The sequence below is a fragment of the Drepanopeziza brunnea genome (genome assembly GCF_022702325.1).
Source record: "Drepanopeziza brunnea f. sp. 'multigermtubi' strain 214-2 chromosome Unknown ctg1, whole genome shotgun sequence".
In the NCBI taxonomy this organism is placed as follows: domain Eukaryota; kingdom Fungi; phylum Ascomycota; class Leotiomycetes; order Helotiales; family Drepanopezizaceae; genus Drepanopeziza; species Drepanopeziza brunnea.
This window is the reverse complement of record NW_027094064.1, coordinates 504,244-520,137: the sequence shown is the minus strand read 5'-3', so window position 1 is coordinate 520,137 and position 15,894 is coordinate 504,244. Positions and strand designations below refer to the sequence as shown.

Genomic DNA, 15,894 nt, shown 5'->3' with positions numbered 1-15,894 from the left:
GTCCGAGCCCAGTCAGAAAAGGGATGCCAGGAATGGTACGTAAACAGGATCTCCATAACATCGCCGTGAACTTGCTCCTTGCGTTGCGTGGAAGTCAAGTGCTACCTGAAAAGGGGGTTGTGAAATCCGAGGGGGTTGGGGTCAAGTTGCGTTGAGTTGATTTGAGTTGAGTTGAGTTGAGTTGAGTTGAGTTGAGTTGAGTTGAGTTAAATAGAATTGGGAATTTGGAGGCAAGAATGGTGGCTGGTCGGGATAATAAGAACACTACTGGTATACGATACTTACCTAATACAGTAAGATCTATCCATGATCGCTGCTAGGGGGGGGGGGGGCAAATACGGTAGTACGTACCTAAGTAGTAAGTACGTACTTGGTACAGTAGTAAGTAACAGATTGGCGAAAATGCGGCGAAACTCTATCTGGACCGAGGATCGGGTCAACAGCCCAACAGCCCGACAGCCCGAGTGGTGGTACCTGCATCCGGCTTGGAAAGCGCAAAGCCAGGTGGCGATGGATGCACATGCACCAGAGACAAGCTTTGCCGATTCTCCAGATGTCAATCAAGCAATTACTACGTAGGTACCGGTACTGTCGTCGGTGAGGGATCTCTCCATATGTCACGGCCGTCATCGTCGCCTGCGTGCCCGCGATGGCCATGCTCACAATATTATTCGAGGCGAGCTTCACTGAAGCCACGCCCTACCAACTAGCTAGCTACAGGCTCGTCTATGTACCAGAATTCCTCCACCATAAAATAAATGCTGATGCTCTATGCCCCGGTCCAATCCGCTAGAAATGCAACGCCTGCAATGCTCGCCAGGATGTTCGGCACCGGCACCTATGGCTTCCCCCGCCCATCACGAACGCCAGAGGGAAAAATACAAAGGACAAGACGCATGATCCAGATATGTGGAAATCAGTTCCGCTTGGCTGGCTTGCGCGCAATGAAAGGATCTGCAGCGGGTCGAGGACGTCGTGGTGGTGCTACACCTCCCGGGGGGCGCGGTCGCGCACCTGCTGACTTGGCTTTTGCCGCCTGCTGAGCTTGAAGAGCGAGCTCGATCGAAGACATTTGGCCAGTGGGTGGGTTCGGGAGAGCCTATATATGTTAACCTACAGATCCGGAGTCGATTTCATATATCGATAGCTTACCTTTTTTCCAGGTCCTGATTCACCTTGGTCTTCTGGATCCCGGCTTCTCTTGTGACCGGGCTTACTTTGGTCACCCAGTAAGTTCTGACCTCGAGAAGCATTGGCTACCGGGGGTGAGGCAACAACTGATGGCTTCCTAGAATTAGGAATACATGCAGCATCGGTCATCCCGACATCGTCTTCGGAGTCGTCAACTTCCTGTGGCGGAGCTGGACCAGCAATGTTATTGGATGGAGCAGATGCACCCTGGGAGAGTGCTGGCGAGGGAGCTGTCCCGTTGGCTGGAGCTGGCTTGGCCTTCATAGCGGGCTGACCACCACGGGCTGTCGGCTTCGAAAAGAGGGCCACAATATCACCAGTGGTATATCTGTCGCGGGACTTTGCATCCTCAATGAGTCTATTCCAAAATTGACCTTGCTTCAATGAACGAGAGTCTCCAAGAACCCAAAGAGACGATTTGGCGCGAGTGAGACCCACGTTCATACGTCTGATGTCTCCAAGGAAACCGATACCTCCAGTAGCCTTAGCTCGAACGCAAGAGAATATGATAATCTCTCGTTCTCGCCCTTGGAAAGCATCGGTGGTATTGAATTCAATCTCTTGAAAGATTTCTTCGCCGTATGTATGAGCGAATCGAAGCTTCATTTCGTTCAGCTGAGCCTTGTAGGTGGTAATGATACCAATTTTACCCTTGAAGTCAACATTCGTATAGTCGGTCTTCAGGCGTGAATACAGCTGCAGTGCGGCATTGAGTTCGGGAATGTTGATGAACGAATGACCGTGGACCTGCTTCGTCTGAGTACCTGCGACATCAAAGAATCGATAGGGTCCCAGGATAGTGCTAGCGTGCCATGGCTGCTGTCTCAACTTCGCCATATCAGGACCGTCGATCAGTCTGCTGTTGTAAAACTGCTCGCTTGGGAAGCTGCTAATTTCAGGATGCATACGGTACTGCGTGTCGAGAAGATGAACATCCTTGGGGTGGTTCTTCTGCATTCTGACAAACAAACTTTGCTCGTATCCAAAGCTCTGAGCAGATCTAGAGAGGACCGTAGGTGGGAGTTGTTCAGGATCACCGACAAGGATACACTTTGAACATCCATACTTAAGTGGAATCAAGGCACTGAGCTCGATACACTGTGCAGCTTCGTCGATGATGACCGTCTCGAATTCGACGTTGAGTTTTCGGAGCATGTCGTGACCACTACCACTGAGCGTGGAGCAGAGAACATGAGCACCGTCAATTATCTCTTGCTGGAATCTCTGACGATTGATCTCGTTCTGGCGCGCATACGTGTTGCCACTTTGCTTGTCCTCGTCGATTTTCGAGCCGATCATGGCTTGTTGACGCTTCAGTTGATCGAATTGTTGACGGAGTTTGCGCTCCTCGATGACATCGTTATCGGTCCGAGCCTTGTCCATCTGAGGTCTGATAACATTCAGTTTTTCCTTGATCTGTGCAGCATCCGTGTGCAGTTTCTCGCGGTCAGCGTTTATCTTATCTTTCTCGCCGCTGTTGCCATCAAGCTTTTTCTGTACCAGCTCGTCAAGCATAACATCCTTCACCGCCGTATTAATAGCATCACTTCTACCAAGACGGATGACGTTGATCTTTTGGCGAGAACCACTCAGGGGCAAAATTCCTTCTTTCAATCGAACGACCAACTCGTCCACGGCTGCGTTACTGGGAGCGCATATCAGTAGCTTTTTCTTGGGTGCTGCTGTGCTTGCAGCTTTCTGGCCCGGAGCTGCAGGCTTTTGCTGGGCCTGTTCCTGGGCTTGCTGCTGTAATGTCTGAGTGAGAAGAGAGCCAACCATAGCGACAATGGTCTTCGTCTTTCCGGATCCCGGTGGTCTGTGATCTATATTAGTACACAATATCAGACGAAAAAAGATGGCTAGACGTACCCCTGGATTAACGTGAATCCGTCATTATCGTTAGCCGACAAAATTGCCTTGGCCTGCCCCGTATTAAGATTGTACCTCGCAGAGACAGACGATACCTTCTCATCCGTGTATTTTTGAAGGGGTGAGGGCTTTGCCTCCAAGATTTCACTGCAAAGATCGTAGTACTCCAAACTGCTTAGAGCCGCATACTCACGCTGTGTAGTCGTCATATCTGCAATCTTCAGGATGTAGAGCTTGCCATTGGGAACCAAGCACTGCAGAAGCGCAGGCTTGGTGTCTCTGCTGATTCGATATGTGACTTCAAGAACATCCTTTTTGCGAGTGGTACGCTCAACACGGGCAAGACAATGTGGCTGGCCTTGACTGTTCAATGGATCAGGGCTTTGAGAGAGGAGAACAATGTCACGTTCAGATACCTGGAGGTCTCGGCTAGTCGATCTGGGCATGTTGGTGCTCACTTCCATGAACTTGTCGACGGACAAGCGATTCAGGACCTTGATCTCAATCGGCTTGTAGTTGTTTTCGTCCCTGGCGGTGACGAGAGAGCGCCAAACTTCTGAAATAAGCAATGGTCCGAATGTTGACTTGTATAAATCCAGATCAAGGTACTTGTTATCGATCTTCCTACACTCGTTGTTGCTTGGAGGAGAGTCGCCGTCGTGAAAGATGTCCCAACCAAGGATCTCCAGGTAGAGTCTGTCCATATTTGGCTCTACACGAGCACGGAGATCCTTGGCTGAACGCTGTACCTTGGTTTTCTTGACTGGGCCTGAATTCATCAGAAGGCGAGCACGCCGCTTGCTCTCCTCATACTCGGCCACTGTCTTGTTGGTTTCCTTCCTCTTTTTCACAAGAGCATTGGTCTCGTCTTCATCATCCTCATCGTCATCCTCCTCATCAGAAGAGACCATGATCTCACTTCGGATTGGTGCATGGTCCTTACCGGCAACCCCACCGAGACCGTTGAGGCCGGAGCCCTCTCCCCTGATTGCTGCAGGTGCGCGGAGCGCTCTGGCTTTTGCAATTGCTTCGGCCTTTGTCTTGGCCTTTTCCTCTTCCAGCTTGCGGCGATTACTCTTGAAGGCTTCTCTAGCTGCCTCGGACATGACAGTCTCAGCCTTGTGTTTGACGAGAGAAGCATACTTGTCGCTTTTGCCGGTGAAGGTGGTTGTGCTTTTTGTCTCGGTCTTTGGAGGCAGTCGTGGCTCGTGTTGCTTTCCCTCGGCAGAAGCTGTCCAAGAATCAATAGTGGCTTGCTTCTTCTTGAAGATCGAGACATTCTTGGGTTCATCAATGATTTCAAGACCCTGATGATCATCCAAGGCTCTCTGTAGATCAGCCTTTTGCTGCGATGTCATATTCGTTCTGGTAGAGCCATCCAGGGCGCTCTTGATGAACTTGGCGGTTCTGTCATCAACTTCAAGGTTGTAGTCTCCAAGAACACCGAGAAGCTTGCCGAGAAAACTTGCAATTACACCGATCATATATCCATCTCGCAGACGCAGCCACGTCGTCATACCGTCGAGATTGTTACAGGTCACCTGTAGAACCTTTTTGATGGCATCTTTTGATGAAATATAGGTCTCTAGGTCTCCTTCGTCTTCTGAAGACGTAGGCGAGGTGCTCTGCTGAGAAGACGCAAAGACGTTGTACTTGCCGAATAATTCGCCTGCGAATTCTGCCACATCGCGGGTGAAGTCTAACATTCCTTGGGTGTTCTTGTCAACCCGTGGGGCCCACTTCTCCAAATTTGAAAAAATCATGTCGAGCACTCGCCATTGACCTGTCCACCAGAGCATGATGGCTTTCTTATCCTCTTTGGAGAACCCAGAGCGAGCCCGAATAACGCCTGTATCCCCAGCCAAAGCCTGAAGAGCTTCACGGTTGAACTTTACCATGTTTGGTACAGGACCGAAAGCCTTCGTGTTGATTACCTTATTGGCGGCAAAAATCAAAGCACTGAGCATTTGACCAAACGACGTCTCAAAGAGGTTCTGGACGGCATCCTGCCTAGTATCTTCACCAGTCATAGCTTTGATAACGCCAACTGTAGCTTGGCAAACATTTTCATCAGAGGATATCAATGACGCAAACAGTGGACGAGACATTTTCGGATCTTGAGAGAATTGACCCAGGTCCATGCTTGGGAAGTCACTCAGTCGATCGATGATTCTCGAGACGTTATCCATGAGCTGACCAACGTCCTTGTTGAATTGTAGCTGATTCGCTGGCATCTCGTTTGGCTTTTTCTTATCCCGCGGGAGGAATTTATCGAGTCCGACGAGCTGGAAAGTAGCTGGGATGATACTTTTCGCTAATTCAACATTGCCGGGTCTGAAAATGTCCAAGACTGCTTGCCAAATGGACTGTGAATGGCCTCTGAGTCCACGCTGAATGGGGATGTCGCGTCGTAATTCTTCGCATTCAATGTTGATACTCTTGCAGTCGAGAGCAAGTGCCTCCTTGATAACGAGCAAAGCTAGTCCCTTCAGTTTCGAAACGTTTTCTGAATCCTCGCCCAGATCGGCACAGCCGGTGATGATGTGTTTGTATTGATTGACAAGCCCCATTACTTCACTAATCACTATCAATGAGGTCGAGGCGTTGACTCTGTACTCGCTTGAATTGAATGGTATCAATGTAAGATATAGAGCATCAAGGCCAGCAAAAAGGCAGGCATTTTTGGCTGCTTCTGCACATTCTGGGGCCCGCTGGACCAGGCCTAATAGATGGCTAAGTAGAGTCCGACATGCTTCGTACTGCTGGTCTGAACTGATAGACTTCAAGAAACCTGGAATCCACGAGACCACTTGCGATCTCTTAGGATCATCTTTCTCAAAATTGTCCGGGTTTGCCAGTAATTTCATGAAGCCCTTGCTTTGAAAAACCTGGTCAGCAACCGTCGAGGCGGAGATCGAGCCCAGCGATGACCAGAGAGCTCTGGGGGCCTTCTCGAGGAGTATTTGCAGGGCATCGAGAACAAGTTGAACAATAGTGCCAGAGTTGGCCGAGAAATGTTGCAGTGCAAGGCGAAATATACCCGGTTGAACTTCCATTGCAAGCAAACGATGGGTGATGAGGTCCTTGTCCATCTTTGCTAAGATCCGAAGAAAGCCTTTCCAAAAAATCGTTATGTCATCTGGGTCGGCACATGGTTGTGCTACCAACATGATAGCTTCAGTAAGAACATCGTGAACGGCCCAATCGAAAGTTTTGCCTGTGAGCTTTGACTCTGTTTTCTCCCAGGCAGCTATTGAAAACCGATTGCGAATGGGGTTGCGGCTGAAAAGAAATCGTGCCATGGCAGGCAAAAGATCCGCCATCCTAAGGATCCTTCTACTTTGTAGTTGCTCAAATACAAAATCGAAACTTCCGGCCAAAATTTGATCATTTCGATGGTACTCAACACAGCACAGAGATTCATAAAGAGCGAGTAGACCAGTTTGGTTGTGGGTGGCCAGGTAACTTTGGGTACGCTTTAAGGGGTCGACTTGGTTGAGCGTCTCTTCGGCACCTTTAAGACCTTTGTTCAGCCGGACAAAGTCAATTGAGCTAAGTCGCTCTGCCATGTCTCTGACGACTTCTTCTTCAAATTTCCTGTGAACTTAAGCATGGATATGTATATAGTTGGAGTTCCAGGGTACTTACTCCGACAGGTCTTTCAGAAATGCCTTGCGACCTTCATGCCAGTTGTAGGCGCATTTATCACAAGTCGCCAGAAACCCGTTCAGCTTCATTTGGTAGGCATTTTGTAAATCCCCAACCAAATCTTGGCCCAATCCATAAACAAGAGAGTACTTGTAAGCCATCTCATGTCGTTCTCTGCCATCTCTTATGTGCTTGCGTTTCTCTTCCAAGGTCATATCCTCATCGGCTTGATCAGGTTGGTCGTAGTCAACCATGTCGTCTTCGAAACGCCTAGGGCAGAGCCAATGTGTTTGGGGTGGAAGACTCTTGAGTTTACTGCAGATTCGAGGGTTAGCCTAGGTTTTAATGTAAGGTGAGAGCGACAAATCTGAGGCTATCATGAATGGGTTTCGCAGATATATAAGAGAAGGCTCCAAAAATTTTAGACTGGGAGTTCTCCAAGTGCATAGAGCGTCAAAGGAGGGAAATCGCATACCCATCCAGCTCGTGGAGCTCCTCCAAAATATCTTCTTCCCTCATGGCGAAAGTTTATTGTGTGCTATGAGCACACCATCTGGTCACAAGTCGTTGACAAACTGCGGTCTTGCCTGAAATATTCTTCGAGGGAAAGAATAAATCCACTGCGATTGGTAGGGGTGCTCGCGGGAAACAGAGGGCGGGATGAAGATGGACTGTGGTTGTAATTGTAGCTGAAGGTTTTGGAAGTTCGGAGGCAAAGGAACTATTTCGCTCTTTGTAGATTAGTTTAGCATAGGTTTACGATTGAATGCAACTGCGAAGGTGACTTGCTGAGAATCCGCGGGGTGGGTCGGTATTCACTACAATTTGGAATGGAGGTCTAGATTCGGGAGCCCAAGGTATTTGAGGTTCTCGGGCGGGTGACGCGCTGAAGAGCACGCTAGACCATGTCAGCCTTGCCGGTACGGTATACGCCTTGTCATATACCTCGCTCGTACTCGTCGTATCTCTACGAGGCTAGCCTAACCGAATGTAATTTCGTAGGTATAATCAAGCCCCTACTAGATCAATCGTCAATGCTATGAATTCGGTCAAGATCCTCTTTATTCTTCTGTATATGGAGAGTCGAACGTCGATATTTAAAGCTGCTTGCTGTACTCAAGGCTCAGTATCAATAATTTCCTCCTTCCTATTCCCTATCCCAACGTACCGCTCCTTCAGCGCTTCACGCGGTACCAAGTCCTTGCCAACCAAAAATCCTGCTGAGCAGAGTACTCCGTAGAGCACAAGATTCCATCCACGATAGCTATGGATACTGGCCAAAATAGATCCAGTCCAACTTCGCCATCATGACGACGTACTTCTCAGCTTCAGCGACCATTCTTGCCTTCTGCCCAACCTCCCACACTCCGTTCCATTGATCACTGCGAAGCTCTCGGCGGATATTGCGATAAATCCTCACCCAAAAGTATCAATATAAGTCTTTTGAGCCTTACAGCTATAGTTGAAGCAGATAACAGCAGATTGGCGCGACCTCGCAAGCCGGCGACAATCGCTATTAACTAAGGCGCGATTCGACCTAGCCTCTCTCTAAAAAAAAAGGGGTATTTGGGACCGTAACTAAAAGGGCAGTTGGAGTAGAGTAGAACCTGACTAGAACGAACGACTTTCCACCGAATGTGATTCAGGTGGCGCATGTAAGAAAGACAACCATAGACAGCGTGCGCGCATTAGAAACAAGCAAAATGTTGCACACAACACCAAGACTTTCCCCTTTGATACCGAGCAAGCAGAGTAGTAGCAAGAGACTTGGTGTTGTCAATAGTGTTTTCGTTTCTTTTCTGGAAACCGCTGCTCAAGTCTTGTATTTGACAAACGATTCCGAATTGCCCGCCATGAGTGCTCTATCCCCTGCATTCAGACCCTCAACATCATCGAGCACGAGACGATAACCTTGACCCATGAAACCCAACGCCAGTAATGCCATCCCACCCAGGTATAGTTCAAGCCCGTGTGAGCATCCACATGAAAAATAGTTGTACAGGGTATGAGTATACGAAAAGGAATTGTGTTCTTCGGTTCTTTTGCGATCGGGCTACTGTTTGCATAGATCCTCCTCCGTCGGCCAAGTTTTCGGGAAGCAGGACGTACTTAAGAGATCGTAACTGGCAGGCAATTCAGCTGAAGTATCGCTAGTGTTTTGGCGGAGAGCTTACCAGGAACAGCGCATTCGCCAAGAACGTGTAGGCGAAAATAGTCCACCCAACCCATCCACCAGTACCTTTGCCACCGCTGAATATCTCACTGACAACGATCGTGACGATGGCGCCGACAAACTTGTAACCAGAATAGGCAATAAGGTCAAGTAGTTGCGAGTCGCTGGCAATAGAGAGCAAGTAGGTGCCCAATTTAAGCAGCAGTATCTCTATTATGACAATGAACAAGGACCAAGTTGCCGTGTATCCCAGTAACTCTGGTTCAAAGGCGCCTCGGAGACCTGCAATCATACCGGCTAGGAGAATGTATGTGACCAGAGCCATTACTGGAATGTACATATCCGGGCTGTTTAGATCGTCTCTTGGTGGCATAAACCATCCCTCCTGACCATCCGGACCAAGAGTTTGCTTTCTAGACCACGGCTTGTGTCTCCAAGGAAAGAGGACCAGGAACAGTTTGTTGACCACATAGCCATTCGATACGTTGAAGTAGTGTTTAAGCGCTGAAAGTTTGACATATCGGTTAATCTAGGTTGGATCAGCGATTTCCAGGAGAAAAAGAGTTGTATTCCACCAACGTTCTGTTCCATATATTCTGTTCCGTGCTTGAATGCAGTTTGTCCAACCTGGAAGCCCATTTGCGCCGTAGGATCCGACATGAAGTTCCCGTATGCGCCAAACGCGCTGCTTCCCTGGGGAGCCTGCTGTTGGTAGGGGTTTCCATAGCCACTCTGTTGTTGTTGTTGCTGCTGCTGCGACATGGGAGGGGGAGGAGATCTGAGCTGAGGGACTGTAGATACGTGTTGAGGGACAGGGTGGTGGAGAGGCGGAGATGTTGCTGGAGCGGGATTTCCATAAGTCGGTCTCTGCATCTTTGCGTATGAAGTGAACTTGAAAGACAGGGATGGAGATTTGGTTTCTAGCAGAAATGCGATGCGGCTTGTTGAATTGGACAACCTGGCTTTCCTATTTCTTTTTCCAGAGCTACAGCGGCTACCTTGCTAGTACTTAGCTTCGCTTGAACTTCGGGACTCAGTCAGCCCAGTCCAGCCAGCCAGCCTTATCGATCTGGTTCTCTGGCGGCCACCGATAGATCAACACTCTTCTCTCTCTCCCAATAATACAACAACATCCTTACTATTCCATCACGATGTTGGACTCTTTCGAAATACTGACGACTTCTGGTGTCGTCTTGTGGTCAAAATCCTTTGCGCCGACAAGCCCTTCAATCATTAACAGCCTCATTACCAGTGTTTTCATCGAGGAGCGCACGCTTCCTGGATCGGGCACCGCAAATGATATTTCCGCAGCAGACAACCCTCCATACAAATACGAGCAGCATACCCTGAAATGGACGACAGTGAAGGAGTTGAATTTGATATTTGTGGTATGATGGGATAGTAGCGCAACTCCTAGGCTCGGCCATGACTAAGTTCTACTTAGGCAGTCTACAGATCCCTCCTTCACTTATCCTGGATTGACAAACTCGTGGATAATATCAAGGCGATCTTCGTGGATCTGTATGGCGACCAATTAAAGAGACCAAATACCACCTTGGTTGAATGCCATTTCGACGAGTACTTCGACCAGCAAATACAGAAACTCGAAAAGACAGGCCTGGGTAAAGATACGAGAGCAGCCGAATCCTCCCTATTTGTCGAAGAGGCACCACCGTCAACATCTGGTAACTTTGACGATGAGCCTCCTCCAATGCCCGGATTGCTTTCAAGAGGTACGTTCACAGGGAAAGGGAAAGACTCTATGGAGGCTGACCCGAATCAGGGCAATCGAAAAACAACTATAGAGATCTGACCTCGAACGACTCTACCCCCGTCGTTACGCCAGAGAATTCACGACCCAGCACACCAGCAAGCCACATACTCACTGGAAAGGTAGGACCAGGTGGCAAAGGCTCCCGAAGAGCACGAAAAGCAGCTAATACCCCGACGGTATATGCATCTTCAGGAGATGAGTCTTTTTTTAAGAAAGGCAAAACTGGAAAGCCTTCAGGAGCAAAGAAAGGAAGAAAATGGGATGCTGATGGGCTAGCCGATGAGGATAGCGATACCCCGCTCGATTATTCCGCGCCAGCAAACGGTGCCACATCAGGCGAGGATGAAGGCAAGGAGCGGCCAGGAGCCATGGAGGAAGTGGACCAAGCGACATGGGGATCGAAGACTGGAAAAGGACAATTCGTACTGAAAGATCTGGACGACCAAGTCAACTCCATATTGGCCTCAGCGGATGCTAAGAAAGCAGAAGAAACATCGACAGCTGCAACTACAGGAATCGTGGGATCTAGTCTGAGCGCCATAGGAGGACTTTTCAGAAATGTTGTGGGAGGAAAGACCTTGACAAAAGAGGATTTGAATAAAGCCATGAAAGGCATGGAAGACCACTTGCTAAGAAAGAACGTAGCTCGCGAAGCTGCTGTACGACTTTGCGAAGGTGTGGAGAGGGAATTGATTGGGGTGAAAACGGGCAACTTTGAAAGTTAGTATCGATATGCCGTTGAATCTCAGCCCTTGTTAACCATGTTACAGGCGTGCAAGCCAAGATCCAAACAGCGATGGAGTCATCATTACGGAAAATCTTGACTCCAACCTCGTCCCTTGATCTGCTGAGAGAAATCGATGCAGTGACCGCACCTTCAGCTCTTTCCCTGCAAAAACGACGTCCATATGTCATGTCAATCGTGGGTGTCAACGGTGTTGGAAAGTCCACGAATCTGTCCAAAATTTGCTTCTTCCTTTTGCAGAACAAGTACAAAGTGCTGGTCGTGGCTTGTGATACCTTCAGATCAGGTGCTGTCGAACAACTGGCTGTACACGTGCGAAACTTGAAAGAGTTGACTTCGCGAGAGGGAGGACAGGTTGAGCTGTACCAGAAGGGCTACGGAAAGGATGCCGCCAACGTGGCAAAGGATGCCGTGACTCTTGCCGGCGAAGAAGGATTCGACGTGGTCTTGATCGATACCGCTGGACGCCGTCACAACGACCAAGTAAGTTCGCCCCCGGTTTTGGTCTCTTTTCGTACTGACACAATCGAAGCGCCTCATGTCGTCGCTCGAAAAGTTTGCCAAGTTCGCACAACCAGATAAAATCCTCATGGTTGGAGAAGTATGTATTCCTAGTCCAGTTGTGTTGCTGTCACTAACCCACCCAGGCATTGGTAGGAACAGACTCCGTAGCCCAGGCGAGGAACTTCAATGCTGCATTCGGCAGCGGGCGGTCACTCGATGGCTTCATCATCTCCAAATGCGACACTGTTGGAGATATGGTCGGAACATTGGTTAGCATGGTGCATGCCACAAACGTCCCAGTGCTTTTTGTAGGTGTTGGACAGCACTATAGCGATCTTCGGAATCTTTCTGTGAAATGGGCAGTGGAGAAGCTGTTAAGTAGCAATTAATAGACTGGCCTTCCACACTTATACTGACTGACCTGTTTCCCTAATTCTTTGGGGGGGGGAGGGGGAGGGAAGTTGGGCTGGGTAAGGTAAGTAAGTATACAAAAATTGTTTTGATGAGGATCGAACCGAACTAAGCCTGGGTAAGACTCAGCATGGAGCTTTTGTATCTCTGGATCATATGGGCTACCATCGGTCTGCTGTGTTTTTGTCGACTCCGAGCAGTGCCAACTCCCCGATTGCATCGCCTAAGGCGCCACGAGATTGTCAATGCGACAGCTGCAACAATTACTTCGGATCGGGTCGCTCCGGACCTTGACAGTCGACCTGAACGAACCAAACCTGGTTTTGTACCAGTTTTCCACCTCCTCCAGTTGCACCGCAGGTCATGTCTGAACTCACGTCTCTGGATGTGACATTGCTCCATGAGCAGAACCTTGAGAAAGTTTTGTCAACCTTGCCTAAGCTGAATGACAACTTGACGTGGACTTTCTGGCTCAACTACAAACAGCCGATGAGTATAGTGGGGTCGAGCACTATGGGATGCGAGAAAGTATGGTATGTATCCCACCGTTCATGCCAAAAACTACTGTCATCAGAGAGATATTGCTAACTAGCCCAAAGAGATGCCACACTCCGCTGTGCAGACACCCTCGAGGTCGTTCGCTTCACTACCTCCCATGGTTTTGCTCGCCAATTTCACAACAGCAACACGATTCTACGCGGCCATACAAGCCTTTCAACCCTCGCCATGCTCCATCCACACCCTCGAAATTCCATTCAACATGCTCCTGGGGGACCGGAAAGGTGCGGTTTTCCTGGCCGACGTCCTGCCGGGCAACAATTAAGCACTTGATCCTCGCCTGCAATGTTGGGCTCAAGGATTTAATGGTACCTCATGCGAACTCCCCACCCCCAACCGTAACAGTGATAGTGACGACCATCGGAAAACGAATAAGCTGGCGGCTTTTAGGGAGGGCCCTTTTTCTCCACTCCGTTCTCCTCTCGCTCTGGCCTGGCTATCTGTCTCCGAGTAAGGAAGGAGGAGAGAGTTCCGGTCCATACTTCGTAGATGCCTTGTCTTCTAAGAGAGGGGGATAACATTGAGAGACGATGATTGGTGGAATACAGTTTGGAATAATGAATGAACCCACTCGTCTTCTCACGAAGGGGAGGCAAGGACGCGGGCCTGGCTGGCTACCTTTGCTGCTGCTTGCTCATCTCATATTGAGGAGGGTTTCCGGATCGTACTTCGTAGATGTCTGTCTTGGTTAAGAGATGGGATTGAGATTCGATAACTAGTCTAATACGGCTGATGACAAGAGACTCATGTTCTCCAATGAAGGACACTGGCTCGCTACCTTTGCTACTAATCTCATATCGTCAAGAAAATCGAATATCGCAGAAAAATCCAAAATCGCTCAAGTGTTAAAATGCAAAAGTACCCCATGTGAGTTTCAAAGTTGTTTTGATGGATGGTCTTCCCAATTATAATATCGCTAAAACGCAATTTGCTAAGCTAATATTTTTTCAGTCTCTCTCTCTCTCTCTCGCCAAATTATGCCGCAAGTCTCCATAGCAAATTTTAGGGTATCATCAAAGGCTGCAGCAAATAGAAAAAAAATGCACCATGTCGTCGTAATGATGTCCTTCGCCCCATATGTATAATCATCAAATCCCAGTACCGTCGTCATATTCAGATCCCTCACCCTCATCAGTCATCTCCAAATCCGTCAACTCCGAATCGCTTTCATCGTCCTTCTCTGGCTCTGGACTCTGGACCACAGCCTTCTTAGCATTGGCACCTCTCGCAGCCGGCTTTCTCTTCGCAGAGATGGTGACTTTCGCAGCCTTCGCGGCTGGCTTTCGACTTGCAGCCGGCTTTCTCTTAGCAGGGCCCTTGGCTGTGACGACTTTGACATCAGTCGCAGCAGCCAGCTTTTCGTCGCTCTCAACCTTGACCTTGGCACTCTCACCAACACTCTGTTCGCCATCTTTAGCCTTGAGAACCTGAGATTTGGCCATCTTTGGCTTGGCTGCCTTAGCCCGACCCGATTTTGGCTCCACAACCTCTGCCTCGATCATCTCCTCCTCAACGCCCTCCTCCTCAACTTCCGCCAATCTATTGGACTGCTTCCTAGGCTTCAAAAATCCGGGAAGCTTCTCATGTCGGGTGAGGAGATGTTCCAGAGGGCAAACACATTCATCCCACTTTGGTGTTCCAGGCATGTTTCCACCCACGCAGCGGTAGCAGTCTTGGCCGTGTTTGATGAAGAGTTGGTGGAGACCGTACTTGAGGTGGTTTGGTACGCGAACATCACAATGGCTGAATGTCTCGTTTTCGGAGACTTTGCGAGGCTCCTTGTTCTTCATGGTAACACGGAATGGAACCCATCCAAGCCATCTGCAGAATCGATGGACATGAGTGTCCACTGCAAAGCTGTTACGTTGCAAGCAGAACAGCATGACGCAAGAAGCAGTCTTGACACCAACTCCGTAATATTGAATGAGCTCCTCCATGGCATCTTCATCAGTCATCTGGAATACGTAATGCATGGTGAGAGGTTCCTTCTCGAACTTCATAATCTCTGCGTCGATTTCTTCGGATGACTCCGGCTTCAATCCACGAAAGGTACATGGCTCTCCAGTCTCCTTTTGTCTCAGGAGAGCGCTGTATCGAATGCAGTTATTCTCGTAGATCATGCTCATGGTTCGCTGAATCTCATCGGTCTTCTTCTCTTGGCTACCACCTCGCTTAGTGGCCTCAACCACGAGTGATCTCTCGGCCCGGTAGACCCTGTCCCAGTCGATGCTTCCTGCGCCAGCACCACGTTGGCATAGGCCAAATGCATCTCTCAAGCCAATCAACTTCTTGTTCGCATTCTCCATGCTGGTGTTGCCGCTAAGGATGGTTCTCATCAGGGCGTCCAGTAGCGAGGGAACTTCACCACAACCAGCAACTTCCAGAGAAGGAAGAGGCATCTCTGATGGGTGTCTAGAGTGGCCATGAGACCCAGAAAGAATGTGGTATACCTCCTCGCAGGCTTTGGGCGATGGCTCAAGGTGGTCTGGAAATGGTGAGGCGCCGTAAGTCAGCTTGTAAGGATGTTGCTTGACCTTGGCTCCATGCTTCACCACGACTGGCTCTGGGATAGGCACAACTTTGATCTCCAAGAGAGGCAATTCTGGCAGAATAGGTGGGATAAACAGAGCAGGCTGACTGTCTGACTTTGTTGATTTGGTCTTTGTGCGCTTGGCTGCCGGCTCTGCAAGGCCGAGGTCAAGGCCCATTCCATGAGGCTTGTCCTCTGCTTTTCTCTTGGAGACATTGAAGATGGCTGTGATTGAAGGGGGTGCTGGTTCTGGTTTCGACTTTGCGCTTTTGGGAGAAAGAGAACTCGACTTCGACTCCGCAGTCTCCAGCGGTGAGGGAGATTTTGACTTTGCCTTTATTGTTGCCACAAGTGGCGAAGATCTCGACGTGCGAGGCGCCATCTTGCCTCCTTCCCTTTCTTTGCCTACTCTTGGATTGGAGAGCAATTAAGGTGCTGCTGTAACAAAAGGAGTATGTATGTATGTAAGTATGTAGGTAGTGTGCCGGTGT

At 49.2% G+C, this 15,894-nt stretch overlaps 5 protein-coding genes across 5 annotated transcripts; 2 read left to right on the top strand and 3 right to left on the bottom strand.

The window, feature by feature from the left end:
• Positions 1–916: 916 nt before the first annotated feature.
• L3040_000105 (uncharacterized protein) lies at positions 917–7,227 on the bottom strand (the record flags this gene model as incomplete). Its single annotated transcript, XM_007295131.1, has 5 exons — positions 917–1,099; positions 1,153–3,007; positions 3,061–6,657; positions 6,709–7,023; positions 7,184–7,227. The coding sequence occupies 5 exons, from the start codon at positions 7,225–7,227 to the stop codon at positions 917–919; spliced, it is 5,994 nt and encodes a 1,997-aa protein (XP_007295193.1).
• A 1,442-nt stretch (positions 7,228–8,669) lies between these two features.
• Positions 8,670–9,754, bottom strand: L3040_000104 (uncharacterized protein; the record flags this gene model as incomplete). The annotated part of the gene is made up of 3 exons (XM_007295130.1): positions 8,670–8,831; positions 8,883–9,410; positions 9,461–9,754. The coding sequence occupies 3 exons, from the start codon at positions 9,752–9,754 to the stop codon at positions 8,670–8,672; spliced, it is 984 nt and encodes a 327-aa protein (XP_007295192.1).
• A 278-nt stretch (positions 9,755–10,032) lies between these two features.
• L3040_000103 (uncharacterized protein) lies at positions 10,033–12,293 on the top strand (the record flags this gene model as incomplete). The annotated part of the gene is made up of 6 exons (XM_007295129.1): positions 10,033–10,269; positions 10,326–10,614; positions 10,665–11,375; positions 11,426–11,883; positions 11,933–12,001; positions 12,048–12,293. 6 exons carry the CDS (start codon positions 10,033–10,035, stop codon positions 12,291–12,293), a joined length of 2,010 nt encoding a protein of 669 aa, XP_007295191.1.
• A 385-nt stretch (positions 12,294–12,678) lies between these two features.
• Positions 12,679–13,138, top strand: L3040_000102 (uncharacterized protein; the record flags this gene model as incomplete). Its single annotated transcript, XM_066155019.1, has 2 exons — positions 12,679–12,808; positions 12,915–13,138. 2 exons carry the CDS (start codon positions 12,679–12,681, stop codon positions 13,136–13,138), a joined length of 354 nt encoding a protein of 117 aa, XP_066013083.1.
• An 823-nt stretch (positions 13,139–13,961) lies between these two features.
• L3040_000101 (uncharacterized protein) lies at positions 13,962–15,785 on the bottom strand (the record flags this gene model as incomplete). Its single annotated transcript, XM_007295127.1, has 1 exon — positions 13,962–15,785. The coding sequence occupies one exon, from the start codon at positions 15,783–15,785 to the stop codon at positions 13,962–13,964; it is 1,824 nt and encodes a 607-aa protein (XP_007295189.1).
• Between the last annotated feature and the right edge of the window lie 109 nt (positions 15,786–15,894).